Source organism: Ranitomeya imitator, chromosome 2, assembly GCF_032444005.1.
Source record: "Ranitomeya imitator isolate aRanImi1 chromosome 2, aRanImi1.pri, whole genome shotgun sequence".
NCBI lineage: Eukaryota > Metazoa > Chordata > Amphibia > Anura > Dendrobatidae > Ranitomeya > Ranitomeya imitator.
The window spans coordinates 30,291,368-30,318,346 of NC_091283.1; the positions used below are offsets into that span (position 1 = coordinate 30,291,368).

The 26,979-nt window shown below is 47.8% G+C and overlaps 1 protein-coding gene across 1 annotated transcript in view; it reads left to right on the forward strand.

The window, feature by feature from the left end:
- LOC138661560 (complement C4-B-like) overlaps positions 1-26,979 on the forward strand; it is a 75,437-nt gene that overhangs the window by 40,290 nt on the left and 8,168 nt on the right. Inside the window, exons 23-37 of the mRNA XM_069746367.1 lie at positions 3,893-3,982; positions 16,227-16,430; positions 16,825-16,900; positions 17,652-17,811; positions 18,072-18,173; positions 18,253-18,421; positions 18,706-18,872; positions 18,963-19,115; positions 19,617-19,676; positions 21,569-21,644; positions 22,359-22,530; positions 25,288-25,378; positions 25,759-25,833; positions 26,187-26,289; positions 26,852-26,941. Coding sequence (XP_069602468.1) covers positions 3,893-3,982; positions 16,227-16,430; positions 16,825-16,900; positions 17,652-17,811; positions 18,072-18,173; positions 18,253-18,421; positions 18,706-18,872; positions 18,963-19,115; positions 19,617-19,676; positions 21,569-21,644; positions 22,359-22,530; positions 25,288-25,378; positions 25,759-25,833; positions 26,187-26,289; positions 26,852-26,941 — 1,788 coding nt within the window. The remainder of the gene's footprint in view (positions 1-3,892; positions 3,983-16,226; positions 16,431-16,824; positions 16,901-17,651; positions 17,812-18,071; positions 18,174-18,252; positions 18,422-18,705; positions 18,873-18,962; positions 19,116-19,616; positions 19,677-21,568; positions 21,645-22,358; positions 22,531-25,287; positions 25,379-25,758; positions 25,834-26,186; positions 26,290-26,851; positions 26,942-26,979) is intronic.

Sequence of the window (26,979 nt, forward strand, 5' to 3'; positions counted from 1 at the left end):
CCTCTGTATACCCCTCCATTCACCCTGTCCTCTGTATACCTGTCCATTCACCCTGTCCTCTGTATACCCCTCCATTCACCCTGTCCTCTGTATACCCCTCCATTCACCCTGTCCTCTGTATACCCCTCCATTCACCCTGTCCTCTGTATACCTGTCCATTCACCCTGTCCTCTGTATACCCGTCCATTCACCCTGTCCTCTGTATACCTGTCCATTCACCCTGTCCTCTGTATACCTGTCCATTCACCCTGTCCTCTGTATACCCGTCCATTCACCCTGTCCTCTGTATACCCCTCCATTCACCCTGTCCTCTGTATACCCGTCCATTCACCCTGTCCTCTGTATACCCGTCCATTCACCCTGTCCTCTGTATACCTGTCCATTCACCCTGTCCTCTGTATACCCGTTCATTCACCCTGTCCTCTGTATACCCGTCCATTCACCCTGTCCTCTGTATACCCCTCCATTCACCCTGTGCTCTGTATACCCCTCCATTCACCCTGTGCTCTGTATACCCCTCCATTCACCCTGTCCTCTGTATACCCCTCCATTCACCCTGTCCTCTGTATACCTGTCCATTCACCCTGTGCTCTGTATACCCCTCCATTCACCCTGTCCTCTGTATACCCGTCCATTCACCCTGTCCTCTGTATACCCCTCCATTCACCCTGTCCTCTGTATACCCCTCCATTCACCCTGTGCTCTGTATACCCCTCCATTCACCCTGTCCTCTGTATACCCGTCCATTCACCCTGTCCTCTGTATACCCCTCCATTCACCCTGTCCTCTGTATACCCCTCCATTCACCCTGTCCTCTGTATCCCCATTCATCATCTCTGTCCTCTGTATACCCTCCATTCACCCTGTCCTCTGTACACCCCTCCATTCACCCTGTCCTCTGTATACCCCTCCATTCACCCTGTCCTCTGTATACGCCTCCATTCACCCTGTCCTCTGTATACGCCTCCATTCACCCTGTCCTCTGTATACCCGTCCATTCACCCTGTCCTCTGTATACCCCTCCATTCACCCTGTCCTCTGTATACGCCTCCATTCACCCTGTCCTCTGTATACCCGTCCATTCACCCTGTCCTCTGTATACCCGTCCATTCACCCTGTCCTCTGTATACCCCTCCATTCACCCTGTCCTCTGTATACCCCTCCATTCACCCTGTCCTCTGTATACCCGTCCATTCACCCTGTCCTCTGTATACCCCTCCATTCACCCTTTCCTCTGTATCCCCATTCATCATCTCTGTCCTCTGTATACCCCTCCATTCACCCTGTCCTCTGTACACCCCTCCATTCACCCTGTCCTCTGTATACCCCTCCATTCACCCTGTCCTCTGTATACCCCTCCATTCACCCTGTCCTCTGTATACCCCTCCATTCACCCTGTCCTCTGTATACCCCTCCATTCACCCTGTCCTCTGTATGCCCCTCCATTCACCCTGTCCTCTGTACACCCCTCCATTCACCCTGTCCTCTGTATACCCCTCCATTCACCCTGTCCTCTGTATACCCCTCCATTCACCCTGTCCTCTGTATACCCCTCCATTCACCCTGTCCTCTGTATGCCCCTCCATTCACCCTGTTCTCTGTATACCCCTCCATTCACCCTGTCCTCTGTACACCCCTCCATTCACCCTGTCCTCTGTATACCCCTCCATTCACCCTGTCCTCTGTATACCCCTCCATTCACCCTGTCCTCTGTATACCCGTCCATTCACCCTGTCCTCTGTATACCCGTCCATTCACCCTGTCCTCTGTATACCCCTCCATTCACCCTGTCCTCTGTATACCCGTCCATTCACCCTGTCCTCTGTATACCCCTCCATTCACCCTGTCCTCTGTATACCCCTCCATTCACCCTGTCCTCTGTATACCCGTCCATTCACCCTGTCCTCTGTATACCCCTCCATTCACCCTGTCTTCTGTATACCCATTCATCATCCCTGTCCTCTGTATACCCCTCCATTCACCCTGTCCTCTGTATACCCCTCCATTCACCCTGTCCTCTGTATACCCATTCATCATCCCTGTCCTCTGTATACCCCTCCATTCACCCTGTCCTCTGTATACCTGTCCATTCACCCTGTCCTCTGTATACCCGTCCATTCACCCTGTCCTCTGTATACCCATTCATCATCCCTGTCCTCTGTATACCCGTCCATTCACCCTGTCCTCTGTATACCTGTCCATTCACCCTGTCCTCTGTATACCCCTCCATTCACCCTGTCCTCTGTATACCCGTCCATTCACCCTGTCCTCTGTATACCCGTCCATTCACCCTGTCCTCTGTATACCTGTCCATTCACCCTGTCCTCTGTATACCCGTTCATTCACCCTGTCCTCTGTATACCCGTCCATTCACCCTGTCCTCTGTATACCCCTCCATTCACCCTGTGCTCTGTATACCCCTCCATTCACCCTGTGCTCTGTATACCCCTCCATTCACCCTGTCCTCTGTATACCCCTCCATTCACCCTGTCCTCTGTATACCCGTCCATTCACCCTGTGCTCTGTATACCCCTCCATTCACCCTGTCCTCTGTATACCCGTCCATTCACCCTGTCCTCTGTATACCCCTCCATTCACCCTGTCCTCTGTATACCCCTCCATTCACCCTGTGCTCTGTATACCCCTCCATTCACCCTGTCCTCTGTATACCCGTCCATTCACCCTGTCCTCTGTATACCCCTCCATTCACCCTGTCCTCTGTATACCCCTCCATTCACCCTGTCCTCTGTATCCCCATTCATCATCTCTGTCCTCTGTATACCCCTCCATTCACCCTGTCCTCTGTACACCCCTCCATTCACCCTGTCCTCTGTATACCCCTCCATTCACCCTGTCCTCTGTATACGCCTCCATTCACCCTGTCCTCTGTATACCCCTCCATTCACCCTGTCCTCTGTATACCCGTCCATTCACCCTGTCCTCTGTATACCCCTCCATTCACCCTGTCCTCTGTATACCCCTCCATTCACCCTGTCCTCTGTATACCCGTCCATTCACCCTGTCCTCTGTATACCCCTCCATTCACCCTTTCCTCTGTATCCCCATTCATCATCTCTGTCCTCTGTATACCCCTCCATTCACCCTGTCCTCTGTACACCCCTCCATTCACCCTGTCCTCTGTATACCCCTCCATTCACCCTGTCCTCTGTATACCCCTCCATTCACCCTGTCCTCTGTATACCCCTCCATTCACCCTGTCCTCTGTACACCCCTCCATTCACCCTGTCCTCTGTATACCCCTCCATTCACCCTGTCCTCTGTATACCCCTCCATTCACCCTGTCCTCTGTATACCCGTCCATTCACCCTGTCCTCTGTATACCCGTCCATTCACCCTGTCCTCTGTATACCCCTCCATTCACCCTGTCCTCTGTATACCCGTCCATTCACCCTGTCCTCTGTATACCCCTCCATTCACCCTGTCCTCTGTATACCCCTCCATTCACCCTGTCCTCTGTATACCCGTCCATTCACCCTGTCCTCTGTATACCCCTCCATTCACCCTGTCTTCTGTATACCCCTCCATTCACCCTGTCCTCTGTATACCCATTCATCATCCCTGTCCTCTGTATACCCCTCCATTCACCCTGTCCTCTGTATACCCCTCCATTCACCCTGTCCTCTGTATACCCATTCATCATCCCTGTCCTCTGTATACCCCTCCATTCACCCTGTCCTCTGTATACCTGTCCATTCACCCTGTCCTCTGTATACCCGTCCATTCACCCTGTCCTCTGTATACCCATTCATCATCCCTGTCCTCTGTATACCCCTCCATTCACCCTGTCCTCTGTATACCTGTCCATTCACCCTGTCCTCTGTATACCCATCCATCATCCCTGTCTTACATTTTATTCTTATGCATTCTGCAGACAGGAGAAGTAGTGAGATCACAGTTGATGAGGATTTTCCTTCCAATATGATTCCTGATGGAGATTTCCACTCCAGTATCAAGATGAGCGGTGAGTGTAGCGGCAGCAGACAGGAAACCATCTTCTTTCCTAGGTTCAGCCTCATATCGTCATGGAAGTGGTTGTGTAGCTAATATCTCATCGTCTATGTGCTGCTAAGCGCAGAGACCTGTGGCAACTGCTCTGAGGACACTTCTGGTTCCTAAAATTGCTTGACAGATCTCATATCTTGGCCCGATGGATGAAGTACTCCATATTTCATTTTTGCTACAGTATCTTTAAGTGATGGTATTTTGGCAGAAGAATCGTGGTGGCACCCCCAATGTCCGGCAATTCCTCTCCATGCCCTTGCATTATTTACCCTGTGATTTTGTGGTTGGGCTCTGTATTATAGCAGATCATCCCAAGAATCCTCTTGATAGCACTATTTACAGCAGTGTTGAGGCTCATCTGGTGGGATGGATTCTCCTAGCTGTATGCCTGGATGACCGGCTGGGACAGACGTCATTGCTGCAGTAAAGAACAGCTGAGCTGGATATGCTCGAGGAAACCTGGAACTATGTGGATTAGCAAAGCTTGATAGGCTATATGGCACCCAAAGCCACCGGGAACAACTAAGCTAGAAAGACTTAGTATGAACTGAGGTGTGGAACAGCATAGCTGTGTTTGAAGATGAACAGCTTGGAATAGCAGAGCTGGTTAAGCGGACTGACTCGAGCCAAGCAAATGTGCAGGTTCCTCAGAACGGCAGAGCTAAGTATGGTGACAGGCGTCTTGGAACAGAAAAGCTAAGTATGATGACAGGTGTCTTTGAACAGCAGAACTAAGTATGGTGGCCAGCATCTTGGAACAGCAGAGCTAAGTATAATGACAGAAGCATTGGAACAGTAGAGCCAAGTATGATGACAGGCATCTTGGACCAGCAGATATAAGTATTATAACATGCATTTTGGACCAGCAGATATAAGTATGATGACAGGTGCCTTGGAACAGCAGAGCTAAGTATGATGACAGGTGCCTTGGAACAGCAGAGCTAAGTATGATGACAGGTGCCTTCGAACAGCAGAGTTAAGTATGATGACAGGTGCCTTGGAACAGCAGAGCTAAGTATGATGACAGGTGCCTTGGAACAGTAGAGCTAAGTATGATGGCAGGTGCCTTGGAACAGTAGAGCTAAGTATGATGACAGGTGCCTTGGAACAGCATCGTTACGTATGATGACAGGTGCCTTGGAACAGTAGAGCTAAGTATGATGACAGGTGCCTTGGAACAGCAGAGCTAAGTATGATGACAGGGGCCTTGGAAGGGCAGAGCTAAGCATGATGACAGTTGCCTTGGAACAGTAGAGCTAAGCATGATGACAGTTGCCTTGGAACAGCAGAGCTAAGTATGATGACAAGTGCCTTGGAACAGTAGAGCTAAGAATGATGACAGGTGGTTTGGAACAGCAGAGCTAAGTATGATGACAGGTGCCTTGGAACAGCAGAGCTAAGTATGATGGCAGGTGCCTTGGAACAGTAGAGCTAAGTATGATGACAGGTGGTTTGGAACAGCAAAGCTAAGAATGATGACAGGTGCCTTGGAACAGCAAAGCTAAGAATGATGACAGGTGCCTTGGAACAGCAGAGCTAAGCATGATGACACGTGACTTGGAACAGCAGAGCTAAGCATGATGACAGGTGCCTTGGAACAGCAGAGATAAGCATGATGACAGTTTCCTTGGAACAGTAGAGCTAAGTATGATGAGAGGTGCCTTGGAACAGTAGAGCTAAGCATGATGACAGGTGCCTTGGAACAGTAGAGCTAAGTATGATGACAGGTGACTTGGAACAGTAGAGTTAAGCATGATGATAGGTGCCTTGGAACAGTAGAGCTAAGTATGATGACAGGTGCCTTGGAACAGCAAAGCTAAGAATGATGACAGGTGCCTTGGAACAGCAGAGCTAAGCATGATGACACGTGACTTGGAACAGCAGAGCTAAGCATGATGACAGGTGCCTTGGAACAGCAGAGATAAGCATGATGACAGGTGCATTGGAACAGTAGAGCTAAGTATGATGACAGGTGACTTGGAACAGTAGAGTTAAGCATGATGATAGGTGCCTTGGAACAGTAGAGCTAAGAATGATGACAGGTGCCTTGGAACAGCAAAGCTAAGAATGATGACAGGTGCCTTGGAACAGCAGAGCTAAGCATGATGACACGTGACTTGGAACAGCAGAGCTAAGCATGATGACAGGTGCCTTGGAACAGCAGAGATAAGCATGATGACAGTTTCCTTGGAACAGTAGAGCTAAGTATGATGAGAGGTGCCTTGGAACAGTAGAGCTAAGCATGATGACAGGTGCATTGGAACAGTAGAGCTAAGTATGATGACAGGTGACTTGGAACAGTAGAGTTAAGCATGATGATAGGTGCCTTGGAACAGTAGAGCTAAGTGCCTTGGAACAGTAGACCAAGCATGATGACAGGTGCCTTGGAACAGTAGAGCTAAGTATGATGACAGGTGCCTTGGAACAGTAGACCAAGCATGATGACAACTGCCTTGGAACAGTAGAGCTAAGCATGATGAGAGGTGCCTTGGAACAGTAGAGCTAAGCATGATGAGAGGTGCCATGGAACAGCAGAGCTAAGTATGATGACAGGTGCCTTCGAACAGCAGAGTTAAGTATGATGACACGTGACTTGGAACAGCAGAGCTAAGTATGATGACAGATGCCTTGGAATAGTAGAGCTAAGTATGATGACAGGTGCCTTGGAACAGTAGAGCTAAGTATGATGACAGGTGGTTTGGAACAGCAGAGCTAAGTATGATGACAGGTGCCTTGGAACAGCAGAGCTAAGTATGATGACAGGTGCCTTGGAACAGCAGAGCTAAGTATGATGACAGGTGACTTGGAACAGCAGAGCTAAGTATGATGACAGGTGCCTTGGAACAGTAGAGCTAAGTATGATGACAGGTGCCTTGGAACAGCAGAGCTAAGTATGATGACAGGGGCCTTGGAACAGCAGAGCTAAGCATGATGACAGTTGCCTTGGAACAGCAGAGCTAAGTATGATGACAGGTGCTTTGGAACAGTAGAGCTAAGTATGATGACAGGTGGTTTGGAACAGCAGAGCTAAGTATGATGACAGGTGCCTTGGAACAGCAGAGCTAAGAATGATGACAGGTGCCTTGGAACAGCAGAGCTAAGTATGATGACACGTGACTTGGAACAGTGTTATGGACCTGGTGGTTAGGAGCACCCGAAAAGACCTGATGGTTAACATAACAAAGGACAAGCTCTGGGAAGTGGAAGTGGGAGCTCTGCTGACCGCAACCCCTAATCCTATCACACACACTAGAAATAGCCGTGGAGCGTTCCTGACTCTCCCTAGACACCTCTTCACAGCCTAAGAGCTAACTAACCCTAGAGGTAGAAAATAAAGCCTACCTTGCTTCAGAGAAATTCCCCAAAGGTAAAGGAAGCCCCCCACATATATTGACTGTGAGTTAAGATGAAAGTCACAAACACAGAAATGAAACAGGTTTCAGCAAAGGGAGGCCAGACTTACTAAACAGACTGAGGATAGGAAAGGTATCTTTGCGGTCAGCACAAAAAACTACAAAAAGACCACGCAGAGTGTGCAAAAAGACCTCCGCACCGACTCACGGTGCGGAGGTGCCACTCTGCATCCCAGAGCTTCCAGCTAGCAAGGCAAAATCATGATAGCAAGCTGGACAAGAAAACAATGAACAAATATTAAACTAGCAGGGACTTAGCTTCTGCTGGAGTAGACAGGTCACCAGAAAGATCCAAGACCGAACTGAACCAGTACAAGAACATTGACAGCTGGCATAGAGTAACGATCTGAATGGAGTTAAATAGAGCAGCCAGCCAAAGAATAAACTAAATCACCTGTGAAAGGAACCTCAGAAGCAGCAGCTCCACTCACAGCCACCAGAGGGAGTCCATGGACAGAACCCGCCGAAGTACCATTCATGACCACAGGAGGGAGTTCGATAAAAGAATTCACAACAGTACCCCCCCTCTTGAGGAGGGGGGCCACCGAACCCTCACCAGAGCCCCCAGGTCGATTAGGACGAGCCAAATGAAAGGCACGAACTAGATCGGCAGCATGAACATCAGAGGCAAAAACCCAGGAATTATCTTCCTGACCATAACCCTTCCACTTGACCAAGTACTGGAGTTTCCATCTCGAAATACGAGAATCCAAAATCTTCTCCACCACATACTCTAACTCCCCCTCGACCAACACCGGGGCAGGAGGATCAACGGAGGGAACCATAGGCGCCACGTATCTCCGCAACAACGACCTATGGAACACATTATGGATGGCAAAAGAAGCTGGAAGGGGCAAACGAAATGACACTTGATTGAGAACTTCAAAAATCTTATACAGACCAATGAAACGAGGCTTAAACTTAGGAGAGGAAACCTTCATAGGAACATAACGAGACGACAACCAAACCAAATCCCCAACACGAAGTCGGGGACCAACACAGTGCCAGCGGTTAGCGAAACGTTGAGCCTTCTCCTGGGACAATGTCAAATTGTCCACCACATGAGTCCAAATCTGCTGCAACCTGTCCACCACAGTATCCACACCAGGACAGTCCGAAGGCTCAACCTGTCCTGAAGAGAAACGAGGATGAAAACCAGAATTACAGAAAAACGGCGAAACCAAAGTAGCCGAGCTGGCCTGATTATTAAGGGCGAACTCGGCCAAAGGCAAGAAGGACACCCAATCATCCTGATCAGCAGAAACAAAGCATCTTAGATATGTTTCCAAAGTCTGATTAGTTCGTTCGGTTTGGCCATTTGTCTGAGGATGGAAAGCCGAAGAAAAAGACAAATCAATGCCCATCTTAGCACAAAAGGACCGCCAAAACCTCAAAACAAACTGGGAACCTCTGTCCGAGACGATGTTCTCCGGAATGCCATGCAAACGAACCACATGCTGGAAAAACAGTGGCACCAAATCAGAGGAAGAAGGCAATTTAGACAAGGGTACCAAATGGACCATCTTAGAGAAGCAATCACAAACCACCCAAATGACCGACATCCTCTGAGAGACAGGGAGATCTGAAATAAAATCCATGGAAATATGCGTCCAGGGCCTCTTCGGGACCGGCAAGGGCAAAAGCAACCCACTGGCACGAGAACAGCAGGGCTTAACCCGAGCACAAATCCCACAGGACTGCACAAAAGAACGCACATCCCGTGACAAAGAAGGCCACCAAAAGGATCTAGCCACCAAATCTCTGGTACCAAAGATTCCAGGATGACCAGCCAACACCGAACAATGAACCTCAGAGATAACTCTACTAGTCCATCTATCAGGGACAAACAGTTTCTCCGCTGGACAACGGTCAGGTCTATCAGCCTGAAACTTCTGCAGCACCCGCCGCAAATCAGGGGAAATGGCAGACAAAATTACCCCCTCTTTGAGAATACCCGCCGGCTCAGAAACACCCGGAGAGTCAGGCACAAAACTCCTTGACAGGGCATCAGCCTTCACATTCTTAGAGCCCGGAAGGTACGAAACCACAAAATCAAAACGGGAGAAAAACAGCGACCATCGAGCCTGTCTAGGATTCAACCGTTTGGCAGACTCGAGATAAGTCAAATTCTTGTGATCCGTCAAAACCACCAAGCGATGCTTGGCTCCTTCAAGCCAATGTCGCCACTCCTCGATTGCCCACTTCATGGCCAACAACTCTCGATTGCCAACATCATAATTGCGCTCAGCAGGCGAGAACTTTCTAGAAAAGAAGGCACATGGTTTCATCATCGAGCCATCAGAACTTCTTTGCGACAAAACAGCCCCTGCTCCAATCTCAGAAGCATCAACCTCGACCTGAAACGGGAGCGAAACATCTGGCTGACACAACACAGGGGCAGAAGAAAAACGACGCTTCAACTCCTGAAAAGCCTCTGCAGCCGCAGAGGACCAATTGACCACATCAGCACCTTTCTTGGTCAAATCAGTCAACGGTTTAGCAACACTAGAAAAATTAGCGATGAAGCGACGGTAAAAATTAGCAAAGCCCAGGAACTTCTGCAGGCTCTTCACAGATGTCGGCTGAGTCCAATCATAAATGGCCTGAACTTTAACAGGGTCCATCTCGATAGTAGTACGGGAAAAAATGAAACCCAAAAATGAAACCTTCTGAACTCCAAAGAGACACTTTGACCCCTTCACAAACAAGGAATTCGCACGAAGGACCTGGAACACCATTCTGACCTGCTTTACATGAGACTCCAAATCATCCGAAAAGACCAAAATATCATCCTAATATACAATCATGAATCTATCCAGGTACTCTCGGAAGATGTCATGCATAAAGGACTGAAATACAGATGGAGCATTAGAAAGCCTGAATGGCATAACCAGGTACTCAAAATGGCCCTCGGGCGTATTAAATGCTGTTTTCCATTCATCGCCCTGTTTAATACACACAAGATTATACGCCCCTCGAAGATCTATCTTGGTGAACCAACTAGCCCCCTTAATCCGAGCAAACAAATCAGACAGCAGCGGCAAAGGGTACTGAAATTTGACTGTGATCTTATTAAGAAGGCGGTAATCAATACAAGTTCTCAAAGAACCATCCTTCTTGGCCACAAAAAAGAACCCTGCTCCCAACGGTGATGACGAGGGGCGAATATGACCTTTCTCCAAGGATTCCTTTATATAACTCCGCATAGCGGCGTGCTCTGGCACAGATAAATTGAACAATCGGCCCTTAGGAAACTTACTACCAGGAATCAAATTAATAGCACAATCGCAATCCCTATGGGGAGGTAGGGCACCGGATTTGGGCTCATCAAATACATCCCGGTAATCCGACAAAAATTCAGGGACTTCAGAAGGAGTGGAAGGCGAAATTGACAACAATGGAACATCACCATGTACCCCTTGACAACCCCAGCTGGACACAGACATTGATTTCCAATCAAAAACTGGATTATGGACCTGTAGCCATGGCAACCCCAAAATGACCACATCATGCAGATTATGCAACATCAAAAAGCGAATATCCTCCTGATGTGCAGGAGACATGCACATGGTCAATTGAGTCCAATACTGAGGCTTATTCTTGGCCAAAGGTGTAGCATCAATTCCTCTCAATGGAATAGGATACTGCAAAGGCTCCAAGAAAAAACCACAGCGCCTGGCAAACTCCAAGTCCATCAAATTCAGGGCAGTGCCTGAATCCACAAATGCCATAACAGAATAGGACGACAAAGAGCAAACCAGAGTAACGGACAAAAGAAATTTAGACTGTACCGTACCAATGGTGGCAGACCTAGCGAACCGCTTAGTGTGCTTAGGACAATCGGAGATAGCATGAGTGGAATCACCACAGTAAAAACACAGCCCATTCCGACGTCTGTGTTCTTGCCGTTCAGCTCTGGTCAAAGTCCTATCACATTGCATAGGCTCAGGCCTATGCTCAGAGAATACCGCCAAATGGTGCACAGCTTTGCGCTCCCGCAAGCGCCGATCGATCTGAATGGCCAAGGACATAGACTCATTCAGACCAGCAGGCGTGGGAAATCCCACCATGACATCCTTAAGGGTTTCAGAAAGACTGTTTCTGAAAATTGCCGCCAGAGCACACTCATTCCACTGAGTAAGCACAGACCACTTTCTAAACTTCTGACAATATACCTCCGCCTCATCCTGACCCTGACGCAAAGCCAGCAAGATTTTCTCTGCCTGATCCACTGAATTTGGTTCATCATAAAGCAATCCAAGCGCCAGAAAAAATGCATCTACATCACGCAATGCGGGATCTCCTGGCGCAAGGGAAAATGCCCAGTCTTGAGGGTCACCACGCAACAAAGAAATAATGATTTTTACTTGTTGAACGGGGTCACCAGAGGAGCGGGGTTTCAAAGCAAGAAACAGTTTACAATTATTTTTTAAATTCAGGAACCTAGATCTATCCCCAGAAAACAAATCAGGAATTGGAATTCTAGGCTCTAACATCGGATTCTGAACCACAAAATCTTGAATGTTTTGTACCCTTGCAGTGAGATGATCCACACAAGAGGACAGACCTTGAATGTCCATATCTACACCTGTATCCTGAACCACCCAGAGTTTAAGGGGAAAAGAAAGACAAAACATGCTGCAGAGAAAAAAAAATGGTCTCAGAACTTCTCTTATCCCTCTATTGAGATGCATTAATACTTTGGGCCAGCTGTACTGTTATGGACCTGGTGGTTAGGAGCACCCGAAAAGACCTTATGGTTAAACTAACAAAGGACAAGCTCTGGGAAGTGGGAGCTCTGCTGACCGCAACCCCTAATCCTATCACACACACTAGAAATAGCCGTGGAGCGTTCCTGACTCTCCCTAGACGCCTCTTCACAGCCTAAGAGCTAACTAACCCTAGAGGTAGAAAATAAAGCCTACCTTGCCTCAGAGAAATTCCCCAAAGGTAAAGGAAGCCCCCCACATATATTGACTGTGAGTTAAGATGAAAGTCACAAACACAGAAATGAAACAGGTTTCAGCAAAGGGAGGCCAGACTTACTAAACAGACTGAGGATAGGAAAGGTATCTTTGCGGTCAGCACAAAAAACTACAAAAAGACCACGCAGAGTGTGCAAAAAGACCTCCACACCGACTCACGGTGTGGAGGTGCCACTCTGCATCCCAGAGCTTCCAGCTAGCAAGGCAAAATCATGATAGCAAGCTGGACAAGAAAACAATGAACAAATAATAAACTAGCAGGGACTTAGCTTCTGCTGGAGTAGACAGGTCACCAGAAAGATCCAAGACCGAACTGAACCAGTACAAGAACATTGACAGCTGGCATAGAGTAACGATCTGAATGGAGTTAAATAGAGCAGCTAGCCAAAGAATAAACTAAATCACCTGTGGAAGGAACCTCAGAAGCAGCAGCTCCACTCACAGCCACCAGAGGGAGTCCATGGACAGAACCCGCCGAAGTACCATTCATGACCACAGGAGGGAGTTCGACAACAGAATTCACAACAGAACAGCAGAGCTAAACATGATGACAGGTGCCTTGGAACAGCAGAGCTAAGTATGATGACAGGTGCCTTGGAACAGTAGAGCTAAGTGTGATGACAGGTGCCTTGGAAGAGCAGAGCTAAGTATGATGACAGGGGCCTTGGAACAGCAGAGCTAAGCATGATGACAGTTGCCTTGGAACAGCAGAGCTAAGTATGATGACAGGTGCCTTGGAACAGCAGAGCTAAGTATGATGACCGGTGCCTTGGAACAGTAAAGCTAAGTATGATGACCTGTGGTTTAGAACAGCAAAGTTAAGAATGATGACAGGTGCCTTGGAACAGCAGAGCTAAGTATGATGACAGGTGCCTTGGAACAGCAGAGCTAAGCATGATGACAGTTTCCTTGGAACAGTAGAGCTAAGTATGATGAGAGGTGCCTTGGAACAGTAGAGCTAAGTATGATGACAGGTGGTTTGGAACAGCAGAGCTAAGTATGATGACAGGTGCCTTGGAACAGTAGAGCTAAGTATGATGACAGGGGCTTTGGAACAGCAGAGCTAAGCATGATGACAGTTGCCTTGGAACAGCAGAGCTAAGTATGATGACAGGTGCCTTGGAACAGTAGAGCTAAGTATGATGACAGGTGCCTTGGAACAGCAGAGCTAAGTATGATGACAGGAGCCTTGGAACAGCAGAGCTAAGCATGATGACAGTTGCCTTGGAACAGCAGAGCTAAGTATGATGACATGTGCCTTGGAACTGTAGAGCTAAGTATGATGACAGGTGGTTTGGAACAGCAGAGCTAAGTATGATGACAGGTGCCTTGGAACAGCAGAGCTAAGTATGATGACAGGTGCCTTGGAACAGTAGAGCTAAGTATGATGACAGGTGGTTTGGAACAGCAAAGCTAAGAATGATGACAGGTGCTTTGGAACAGCAGAGCTAAGTATGATGACATGTGACTTGGAACAGCAGAGCTAAGCATGATGACAGGTGCCTTGGAACAGCAGAGCTAAGTGTGATGACAGGTGCCTTGGAACAGCAGAGCTAAGTATGATGACAGGGGCCTTGGAACAGCAGAGCTAAGCATGATGACAGTTGCCTTGGAACAGCAGAGCTAAGTATGATGACAGGTGCCTTGGAACAGCAGAGCTAAGTATGATGACCGGTGCCTTGGAACAGTAAAGCTAAGTATGATGACCTGTGGTTTAGAACAGCAAAGTTAAGAATGATGACAGGTGCCTTGGAACAGCAGAGCTAAGTATGATGACAGGTGCCTTGGAACAGCAGAGCTAAGCATGATGACAGTTTCCTTGGAACAGTAGAGCTAAGTATGATGAGAGGTGCCTTGGAACAGTAGAGCTAAGTATGATGACAGGTGGTTTGGAACAGCAGAGCTAAGTATGATGACAGGTGCCTTGGAACAGTAGAGCTAAGTATGATGACAGGGGCTTTGGAACAGCAGAGCTAAGCATGATGACAGTTGCCTTGGAACAGCAGAGCTAAGTATGATGACAGGTGCCTTGGAACAGTAGAGCTAAGTATGATGACAGGTGCCTTGGAACAGCAGAGCTAAGTATGATAACAGGAGCCTTGGAACAGCAGAGCTAAGCATGATGACAGTTGCCTTGGAACAGCAGAGCTAAGTATGATGACATGTGCCTTGGAACTGTAGAGCTAAGTATGATGACAGGTGGTTTGGAACAGCAGAGCTAAGTATGATGACAGGTGCCTTGGAACAGCAGAGCTAAGTATGATGACAGGTGCCTTAGAACAGTAGAGCTAAGTATGATGACAGGTGGTTTGGAACAGCAAAGCTAAGAATGATGACAGGTGCTTTGGAACAGCAGAGCTAAGTATGATGACATGTGACTTGGAACAGCAGAGCTAAGCATGATGACAGGTGCCTTGGAACAGCAGAGCTAAGTACGATGACAGGGGCCTTGGAACAGTAGAGCTAAGTATGATGACAGGTGCCTTGGAACAGCAGAGCTAAGTATGATGACAGGGGCCTTGGAACAGCAGAGCTAAGCATGATGACAGTTGCCTTGGAACAGCAGAGCTAAGTATGATGACAGGTGCCTTGGAACAGTAGAGCTAAGTATGATGACAGGTGCCTTGGAACAGCAGAGCTAAGGATGATATCAGGTGCCTTGGAACAGTAGAGCTAAGTATGATGACAGGTGGTTTGGAACAGCAAAGCTAAGAATGATGACAGGTGCCTTGGAACAGCAGAGCTAAGTATGATGACAGGTGCCTTGGAACAGCAGAGCTAAGCATGATGACAGTTTCCTTGGAACAGTAGAGCTACGTATGATGACAGGTGCCTTGGAACAGTAGAGCTACGTATGATGACAGGTGACTTGGAACAGTAGAGTTAAGCATGATGACAGGTGCCTTGGAACGGTAGAGCTAAGTATGATGACAGGTGCTTTGGAACAGTAGAGCTAAGCATGATGACAGGTGCCTTGGAACAGTAGACCAAGCATGATGCAGGTGCCTTGGAACAGTAGAGCTAAGTATGATGACAGGTGCCTTGGAACAGTAGAGCTAAGCATGATGACAGTTGCCTTGGAACAGTAGACCAAGCATGATGACAGGTGCCTTTGAACAGCAGAGCTAAGCATGACTACAAGTGCCTTGGAACAGTAGAGCTAAGCATGATGACAGGTGTCTTGGAACAGCAGAGATATGTATGATGACAGATGCCTTGGAACAGCAGAGCTAAGCATGATGACAAGTGCCTTGGAACAGTAGAGCTAAGCATGATGACAGGTGCCTTGGAACAGCAGAGATATGTATGATGACAGGTGCCTTGGAACAGTTGACCAAACATGATGACAGGTGCCTTGGAACAGTAGAGCTAACTATGATGACAGGTGCCTTGGAACAGTAGACCAAGCATGATGACAGGTGCCTTGGAACAGTAGAGCTAAGCATGATGACAGGTGCCTTGGAACAGTAGACCAAGCATGATGACAGGTGCCTTGGAACAGCAGAGCTAAGCATGATGACAGGTGCCTTGGAACAGCAGAGATATGTATGATGACAGATGCCTTGGAACAGCAGAGCTAAGTATGATGACAGGTGCCTTGGAACAGCAGGGTGAAGTATCTGGATTGGCAGGTGTTTGTCAGGAAAGTCACTTTTGGGGGCTGCAGGGCATTCAGCTGGAGTTGACCATTATGCTTTATTTATTTCTGATGTAAGTGTGACCCCTACAGATATAAATATGTCTTAGAACAATATTACTTGTTATTTCCTCCTGTCACTTGTACTTGTCTTATTTCCTCTCACAGTGGACTCCCCGATGAGCACCATAAACAACAGCCTGAGTAGTGATGGGGTCAGCAGACTGATCCGGGTACCATATGGCTGCGCTGAGCAAACTATGATCTCCACTGCTCCGGGGGTCTATGCCATGCGCTACCTCGATCACACAAACAAGTGGGTGCTGCTACCACCCGACCGCAAAGACGACGCGATGGAGAACATGAAAAACGGTACTTTTATCCATTGAAATGATTTGTAATATACAGATATACGCGACCTCCTCACCCTGATATAGTGCTACAAAATCCTATAATTGTGTTCGATCCCCCATCCAGAGCCACCAAACCATGTTCTACAGGAAAGCTGGGTGGTTTCCAACAATACATCACCAAGTTTAGGCATTTTTGATAATTTCACACTAGAAACCACTGAAGATTCAAGATCTAAGAAGCGATTCTGTCATTGTTTTGAAATCCAGATTTTAGTGATAGGATCATCCAAAAGTTGCATTTTTACATATTGTCTGGACTGTTTTGGTGGATGCACATAAAGTGTCATAAAACTGACTGCAAACTATGCACATGATACTCTCCTTGTACAATTGGCTTGGTTTGTTGTCTCCAGGATACTCGAGAATATTGCAGTACAGGAAGACAGATGGATCCTATGGTGCATGGCTGACCCGGCCCAGCAGTACTTGGTAAGATGGGGACTTCTGTAGTGTTTCTGTATCTTGATCTATATCTTAGTCACATCCATTGCCGGTAGCTTTGGCTATTTAAGGAGTCAAAATCCCATCTTCATCTATGTAAATATATGGCCTTGACACAGTTTTGGATCATGGGCAAAGGGGCTCCTACCATGACTTCTCCACCTATTGGATGGACACCACTTGTGGTAGAGTACCCTTATCCATGCTTCAGGGGCCACAACCTCAATATCTGATTGGATTGGTGGATATACTGTATTCCTTCAACTTTCTACAATGATTTAGGAAGTAGCAGTCTGATACGTGGCAGGAGAACATTACACTTTTTTCGGTGACCACAAAGCCACCATAAAACAGATAATTCACGTGAGATCCAAACTGGTTCCCCTTCCAGATAATATTCAGGCCCTACTGGCCTTATAGGACATGAGCTTTAGTGAGGCATTGGTCACACCGAAATCATGGGTTCCATTTTTATAAGATCTATGATGGATATGATGTCTCAGTAGATGCCATGGGTCCACCATGATTCAGATTAGCACAGAAGATCGCGCATTTCTGACCATTGGGGCAACACAATCCCAACAGGATAGAGCCATGATACCAACCTGATGATGATTTCAGTCACTGCTCCGATATTTATCATGGAAATGTTGCACTCTTCTTCCCTCAACTTGTACAGTAGCTTTATACATACAGAAAGTGCCATGTTTGTAGACAGAAATCTCTCGCTATGTCTTAGGCTGACGGCTTTTGTGGTTAAAGTCATCTCCCTCTGCCGTAAATACATTGACGTTGACGTGGTAGAAGAAATCCAAATATCTGCCACCTACCTGACCACCAAACAGAGCGACACCGGAGCTTTCCTGGAGAGCAATCCAGTGATCCACAAAGATATGATGGTAAAATGGACCTAAATTCTTCTCTGATTTATCACATTTCCATCCATCTTCCAACTCCGCTCACATCTCCACTTTCCAACATGCTTTCAATTTTTCTTCTAATCCCTCACCCGAGGATGAATGTCCCGATAATAGATGGTGAAAACAATAGCACGACCGGTGCATGATCACATTACATATATTACTGCTGCATTGGCTTCCATGGTGGATAAAATGTCTACCCTGTAGATCCTTGTTGAATATATCCTCTGCCCATGTAGGGTGGTGTCGCGGGGGAGACCGCAGATGTGTCTCTTACTTCCTACGTGTTGGTGGCTCTCCATCTTGCCAAGGACGTGATGCCCGAAGATGATACCAAAGTGGTATGTGGGCTTCCTCTACGTCGCTTTTCCATCTTTTACTTAGAATTTCATGTAACTCGTCTTTTTATGTCCTTCACAGAAGAGAAGCATTTCCAAAGCCATAGACTATATCCGCTCTACGCTGGAGAACATCAAAGAGCCATACTCCTTAGCTGTCACCGCCTATGCCCTCAATCTCGCTTCTAGTGACTCCTTTTTGAAGGACAAGGCATATACCAGCCTCATGTTTACGGCACAGGAGGATCGCAGTAAGTATCAAAATGGTCAAAGGAAGACTTCCAAGACATCCCGGCCTTCTTGCCCATATAAACCAAAGAAATATACATATGATCTTATCTGTTTTTTTGAGCAACCGGTTAGCTGGATGAGATTCTGCTGTCTTTGGTGATGTGGACTGTGCTGAGATTCCCCGCAGTGCTAGAGGCAGCGAGAGCTGCTTTCTTCACAGCACAAAAAATATTCGATGTATAGCGAGACAGTTGTCACTGTCATGAGGCTAATTGGTTTTAGAGCATTTCTTTTCCCTCCGTAGATAAGGATACTATTCACTTTGGTCCTGCGAAGACTGCACTTGCTGTTGAGGCCACAGCGTACGCATTACTTACCGCCCTGTTCCAAAATGATTTACGTAGCGCCAAGAAGATGTACACCTGGCTGTCGGAGCAGGAGAATTACGGCGGGGGATTTAAGTCTACCCAGGTCAGGCTCCCAAAAAGGATTACCGTTCCTTATGGTGCACCATACGGAGTCCAAATATGATATGATATAAATACCTTTCTTTTCCGCCAGGACACAGTGATGGCACTGGAAGCTCTCTCTGAATATTGGATCAAGACACACACAAGTGACAAGAATGAATTACGAGTGGTGGTCAACTCACTGGAGAGGTCTCTGAAGCAGGAGTTCAGCCTGAGGAGCGAGGAAAGCATCCAGGAGGAGCTGGTGAGAGCAGGAGAAGATTGGGCTACAGGGGGAGCAATTAGGGATAAGAGTCCCTGGTCAAGACTTTATATGTGGCCTGACCAGTGTACAGCATATAACAGCTCTCCGTGTTGGGGTCCTGCTCCCAGCATCAACTGGAGCTAGCACAGTTTGCTGCTGTTGAACCAGTTGCTAGACGCTGCTGTCAATCATTGACAGCGACATTTATAGGACTGAGCCACCACGCTACCCAATTGTGGGCTGCTGATTGTTTGCGACAGAAGCTGGAGGCCAATGTTGGTCCTTCTGTGAAGCCTATGGCTGTACTTTATAGGGAAGCGTCAATTTAAAGAGTAATGAGGATAAAAATAAAGTTATGGCTCTTGGAAGAAGGGGAGGGAATTAAACGAAAGCGCAAAAGTGGAAAACATTGCCTGATCCTGAAGGGGTTAAAGTGGAAAACACTTTAATGCAACAGGGAGCAGTAATATTATAGGTGCTTTTTTATTATTTGTTTTGTAGAGATCGATGGGAACGAAATTTAAGGTGAAAGTGTCTGGAAAAGGAACCGGTGTCCTAAAAGTAAGTATGGGGTAAACCTGTTATACAGCGCCCATTGAAATGAATAGGTGACCATGTAATGCACAGCAAGGACAGGCCTCCTTAGCAGGGATACAGCTCCTCAGCAGGGACACGGTTCCCTGGTAGAGATATGGCTTCTCAGCAAGGACACTACTCCTCAGCAGGAACAGGGCTCCTCAGCAGGGACACTACTCCTCAGCAGGAACAGGGCTCCTCAGCAAGGACACTACTCCTCAGCAGGGACAGAGCTCCTCAGGAAGGACACGACTCCTTAGTAGGGACACAGCTCCTCAGCAGAAACATGACTCCTCAGCAGGGACACTACTCCTCAGCAGGGACACGGCTCCTCAGCAGGGACACTACTCCTCAGCAGGGACACAGCTCCTCAGCAGGGACACGGCTCCTCAGCAGGGACACTACTCCTCAGCAGGGACACGGCTCCTCAGCAGGGACACTACTCCTCAGCAGGGACACTACTCCTCAGCAGGGACACAACTCCTCAGCAGGGACACAACTCCTCAGCAGGGACACTACTCCTCAGCAGGGACAGAGCTCCTCAGGAAGGACACGACTCCTTAGTAGGGACACAGCTCCTCAGCAGGGACACTACTCCTCAGCAGGGACACTACTCCTCAGCAGGGACACTACTCCTCAGCAGGGACACAACTCCTCAGCAGGGACACAACTCCTCAGCAGGGACACTACTCCTCAGCAGGGACAGAGCTCCTCAGGAAGGACACGACTCCTTAGTAGGGACACAGCTCCTCAGCAGGGACACTACTCCTCAGCAGGGACACTACTCCTCAGCAGGGACACTACTCCTCAGCAGGGACACGGCTCCTCAGCAGGGACACTACTCCTCAGCAGGGACACAGCTCCTCAGCAGGGACACGGCTCCTCAGCAGGGACACTACTCCTCAGCAGGGACACGGCTCCTCAGCAGGGACACTACTCCTCAGCAGGGACACTACTCCTCAGCAGGGACACAACTCCTCAGCAGGGACACTACTCCTCAGCAGGGACAGAGCTCCTCAGGAAGGACACGACTCCTTAGTAGGGACACTGCTCCTCAGCAGGGACACTACTCCTCAGCAGGGACACTACTCCTCAGCAGGGACACTACTCCTCAGCAGGGACACGGTTCCCTAGTAGAGATATGGCTTCTCAGCAAGGACACGACTCCTTAGTAGGGAAACAGCTCCCCAGCAGAAACATGACTCCTCAGCAGGGACACTATTCCTCATCAGGGACACTACTCCTCAGTAGGGACACAGCTCCTCAGCAGAAACATGACTCCTCAGCAGGGACACTACTTCTCAGCGGGGACACTACTCCTCAGCAGGGACACGGCTCCTCAGCAGGGACACGGCTCCTCAGCAGGGACACTACTCCTCAGCAGGGACACGGCTCCTCAGCAGGGACACGGCTCCTCAGCAGGGACACTACTCCTCAGCAGGGACACTACTCCTCAGCAGGGACACGGCTCCTCAGCAGGGACACTACTCCTCAGCAGGGACACTACTCCTCAGCAGGGACACGGCTCCTCAGCAGGGACAGAGCTCCTCAGGAAGGACACGACTCCTTGGGACGCAGCTCCTCAGCAGGGACACTACTCCTCAGCAGGGACACTACTCCTCAGCAGGGACACGGCTCCTCAGCAGGGAGCTGTGTATGCCGCCAGCCCCCTGTTATTATAGGTGGAAATTTGTAAATATTTGTAATTTCCCCTTGTCATAGGGGTCTGTCCTGACTCAATGAGCAATGATTGGTCAGTTTAGGGGAACACCCCCCCAACCTTGTAATATCCAGTTGTCATTTTATTTATGCATTTCTAGGAGGAATAACAGAAACTCTTTCCTCTATTTCACTGTTTCACATTTATCCGCTCTCAGGTCCTGAAGATGTATAACATCATAGAAGCGGAGAACACGACCTGCTCACAGCTGGAACTTGCAGTAAAAGTAGACGGTAATATTAATGATGAGATCTTCATGGATTATAGGTAGGGTAAATTACCCCTTATGTAGACTGTAGGATGTGCATACATACTGCATACATATATTTAAGCTCCACCCACAAGGAGCCTAAACTGCCCAGAAAGTCCCCTTTTTATTGAATCTTGCACACGTTTTCTTTACAGCCCAGGAGATTGATAAAATGGGAATGTGTATGATTAATGCTTGGCATGAAACATTTCTGGCATGACATTAATCGTGTCTGAATTTGGGGATTGGTGCAGTTTGATTGCTGGGCCCCTCAACTAATTCTAGAAATAAAAAGTCCAATCCCCTCTGCACTGAGCATTTAGTAGTTTTAATTTTTCACACTAAATATCAGGACCGTAAGTGACTTTGAGGGAATAGGAGAGTGACCATGAAAGGGACCAATACAGTGACTGTGAAAGGGACCATGAGTGTGACTGCGGCAGGGATCATGATAGTGACCGTGCATGTCCCTGTGGTCAGACCCTGCCCAGTTACACATTTATAGTCCATCTACTCTTGCTAGTTATGGGAAAACCCTACTAGTAAAGTTGTCTAAGAGTATGAAAACATTTCTAGTTTAGTCCACGTGTGATGTATGATATCGCTGTCTGAGCTGCAGTACCCCGCACAGTCTACTAGCAGGAGTGGCACTGTTTCGGTAATCTAGGGACCATATTATTCTTCACTGTGTCAATAGGAGATACAGGTGCAGGGAACATTGATGATGAGGATTATGATTACGGCGATGATGCTATGTCTGATGAACCCATGAGGAACATTGACTGGCACGATCTGAGGAGCAGAACGCGGAGAGAAGTGTCACAGCCGAAAGAGAAAGTCAACAAAGTCATATATGAAGTGTGTCTTAGGTAAGAGCGGGGGCGCAGGTCTCCTACACATCATACTTGTATACAGCGGCGTGACTGCAGTCCGATGGGCTCTGGTGCAAGATTTGGACCTGGTTTTGCCCCCCTACTCGCCGCATGTCGGTCACGTGTATGGGCTCTTGTAAATCTAATCGGGACAAACAAGTTGCACCTCCTCCCCCATTATGTAGTATTGTCCCCCATCTTGGGCTCCTTCCTGGTATATATGTCCCCTATCCTGGGCCCCATCCAGGTATATATAGCCCCCATCCTGGGGGATGTATACGGTGACTAAAATAAGTTTTTGACACTCTTCCGGTTTTGCAAGTTTTCCCACCTACAAAGTGTGGAGAGGTCTGCAATTTTTATCGCAGGTACAGTTCACCTGTGAGAGACAGAATCTAAAAATAAAAACCAGAAAATCACATTGAATGATTTTTACATAATTAATTTGTATTCGATTGCATGAAATAAGTATTTCCTCACCGACCAACCAGCAAGAATTCTGGTTTTAACAGACCTGTTAGTTTTTCTTTAAGAAGCCTCCTGCTCTGCACTCATTACCTGAGAAAGGTCAGGAATCGGTCCAGAACTACATGGGAGGACCTGGTCAACGACCTGAAGAGAGCTGGGACTACAGTCTGACACATCACCGTTAGTAACACACTACACCATCATGGATTAAAATCCTGCAGGGCACGCAATGTCCCACTGCTCACGCCACCACATGTCCAGGCCCCTTTGAAATTCACCAATGAGTATCTGGATGATCCAGGGGAGGCATTGGAGAAGGCATGTGGTCAGTTGAGACCAAAGTAGAACTTTTTGGTATCAACTTCACTCACCGTATTTGGAGGATAAAGAAGATTTAGTACAATCTGAAGAACACCATCCCAACCATGAAGCATGGTGGGGAAACATCATACTTTGGGGGTGCGTTTTCTGTAAAGGGGACAGGATGACTGCACTGTATTGAAAGGAGGATGGATGGGGTCATGTATTGCGAGATTATGGCCAACAACCTCCTTCCCTCAGTAAGAGCAGTGAAGATTGGTTGTGGCTGAGTTTTTCAGGATGACAATGACCCAAAACACACAGCCAGGGCAACTAAGGAGTGGCTCCGTTAGAAGCATTTCAAGGTCCTGGAGTGGCCTAGCCAATCTCCAGACCCGAGCCCAATAGAAAATCTTTGGAGGGTGCTGAAACTCAATGTTGCCCAGCGACAGCCCCAAAACCTGAAACATCTGAAGAAGATCTGTATGGAGGAGAGGGCCAAAATCCCTGCTGCAGTGTGTGCAAACTAGGTCAAGAACTACTGGAAACGTCTGACCTTTGTAATTGCAAACAAAGGTTTCTGGACTGGTTTTCTATTGTATCAAACACTTATTTCGTGCAATAAAATGCAAATTTATTATGTAAAAATCATACAATGTGATTTTCTGCTTTTTATTCTTAGATTCTGTCTCTCACAGTTGAAGTGTACCTACGATATAAATTACAGACCTCTTTAATGCATAGAAAAAAATAACTGATTCTACTCACTTTCCTTCGACTCCTCCCCCCGAGCAGAATCCTCTTCTGGAGCCAGCAGCTAACTTGAGCATGCAAGTGACGGGAGAGCATGACGTCAGTGACACACAGTATCACTCTACCAGAGTGCCCTATGCATAGTATGATGCTCCCACAGCTCCCCTCACACAGTATGATGCCCCCACAGCTCCCCTCACACAGTATGATGCCCCCACAGCTCCCCTCACACAGTATGATGCCCCCACAGCTCCCCCACACAGTATGATGCCCCCACAGCTCCCCTCACACAGTATGATGCCCCCACAGCTCCCCCACACAGTATGATGCCCCCACAGCTCCCCTCACACAGTATCACTCTACCAGAGCACCCTAAACCCATTATGATGCCCCCACAGCTCTCCCACACAGTATGATGCCCCCACAGCTCCCCTCACAGTATGATGCCCCCACAGCTCCCCTCACACACTGTGATGCCCCTACAGCTCCCCCTCACACAGTATGATGCCCCCACAGCTCCCCTCACAGACTATGATGCCCCCACAGCTCCCCTCACACAGTATGATGCCCCCGCAGCTCCCCCTCACACAGTATGATGCCCCCACAGCTCCCCTCACACAGTATGATGCCCTCACAGCTCCCCTCACACAGCATGATGCCCCCACACAGCATCACTCTACCAGAGCACCCTACACCCATTATGATGCTCCCATAGCTCCCCTCACACAGTATGATGCCCCCTAAGCTCCCCTCACACAGTATGATGCGCCACCGCTCCCCTCACACAGTATGATGCCCCTCAGCTCCCCTCACACAGTATGATGCCCCCACAGCTCCCCTCACACAGCATGATGCCACCACAGCTCCCCTCACACAATATGATGCCCCCACAGCTCCCCTCACACAGTATGATGCCCCCACAGCTCCCCTCACAGTTTTATTGCCCCGTTTCCGTGATATTCAGCTCCACTTTGTGCATTGTGTAGACTGAGGCTCCGCACGGCAGGCAAGATCTAATGACGTTATCGTGTCTGCTGCGCTGAGACTCCGACATAAAGCATGAATCCTGGAAGAGTTTGCTGACGACTCATTGGCATCTCCAGGTAGATGTAGGAAGGGTCGGTGCTGCTGGATGTCACGCAGCTCTTCCATTTTTTTGAGGATTTTATTTTATTGGGATTTTTTGCTCTTTGGAGAAGATCTCTGTAGCCTCTATTGAATCTGTATTTCCAGGAGAAAATCCCAGACAGGTGCATCCGGCATGGCGATCGTGGACATTACGCTGCTCAGTGGATTCGAGCCCAGTGCTCAAGATCTTAACAAGGTGAATGATGATGACTTGTCATCCCCTTTCCCCCACAGACACTTCTGGCCTCTATGATGTGGCTTCTTTATTTTTTTTTTCACCCCAGCCCTCAGAAATACATCACTTTTAGATTTGTTTCATTGCTGCATGAGGTTTGTTTTTATTTTCTTGTTAAGTTGTGTTTTTAGGGGCAAAACTTTCTTTTATTTTTAAAGGGGCAGGAAGGAGAAAACTGAAATTCTGAAATTTTCAGAGTTTTGTATTTAGATTTATTTTAATGTATTTCTGTGAGTCATAACTATTACCAAACTTCTACTGGATCATGAGGACCCTCAGGTCGATCTTCTCGATCTGTCATAGTCTGTGAGTAATTTTGACCCTTTTTTGGTTCCTTACAGCTGAAGGATGGCATTGAGAATTACATCAGTCACTACGAGATCCGGGGAGGAAGACTCATCATGTACTTCGATTCGGTATGAAAAGTTCTCAAGGGAGATAATAATCTCATGGTAACTTATCTTCATCTTTCTAACAGGGTCCTTTCTGTCCCCCCGGAAATCTCAACTCAATGGGTGAAAAGTCACATTCTTAAAGGTGCAGGACCTGAGGGGCGGAGCATGACACAGACTCCAAAACCACCATAAGGGGGATCCCTATGTCATGCCCCGCCCTTCGGTTTTATTTGGGGTCTCCCTTTAATGACATTATAGGATCTAATACTCAGAGGTGTGATCATATATTTCTACACGACCCAGTACGTTCTCCTTCTCCATAGTTTCCACATCCACCATCTTTCCTTGAACTTTAACTTTGTTCCTTATTGAAGGTCTCCAACACTAGAGAATGTGTGACCTTCGAGGCGGTCCAGACAGTGACCATCTCCCCCCTGCAGCCGGCCTCTGCCATCTTGTATGATTTCTATGAGCCAGGTAAGAGTAGTTTACTAAAATCAAAGTCTTACAGCAGAGCTGTCGGGTGCCATAAATATATATATATATATATAAAAAAAGCTTACCTGGTGTAAATGCCGCTGTTCTCCTGAATCCGGCAACGTTTTCCTTTTGTTCCTGGGCCTCTCTGTCCCTGAGATACGGCCTCCTTTTCTCAGTATATGAATTTAGACTTTTCAACCAAGTGGGCGTGATCCTCAATTTTTCACTTTGGGTGTGGTCTTGAGAACCACACCCACTTGTCTAAAAAGACTAGATTTTTATACAGGGTACAGGAGGCCATATCTTGGGAATGGAGAGGCGCAGGAAAAAAAGAAAAACATCGCCGGACTTAGGAGAACAGCGGCATTTACACCATGTTAAAAAAAAACATACATATTTCTAGGTAGTGACGGGTCATCTATAAAAGGGATGGCTGGGCCATCTATAAAAGGGACGGGTCATCTATAAAAGGGACGGGTCATCTATAAAAGGGAAGGTACGTTTTTAAGATCCAGACTGCCATGAAGTTTCATTGTATGCATTCATTGACTTCTTGCAGAAAATCAGTGCAGAGTGTTCTACGGGGGTCCGGATAAATCCACCATGATAAGCACGCTGTGCTCAGGGGATGTCTGTCAGTGTGCCGAGGGTAAGTATACAGCGGATGTGGGCAAGTGTCACAATTCT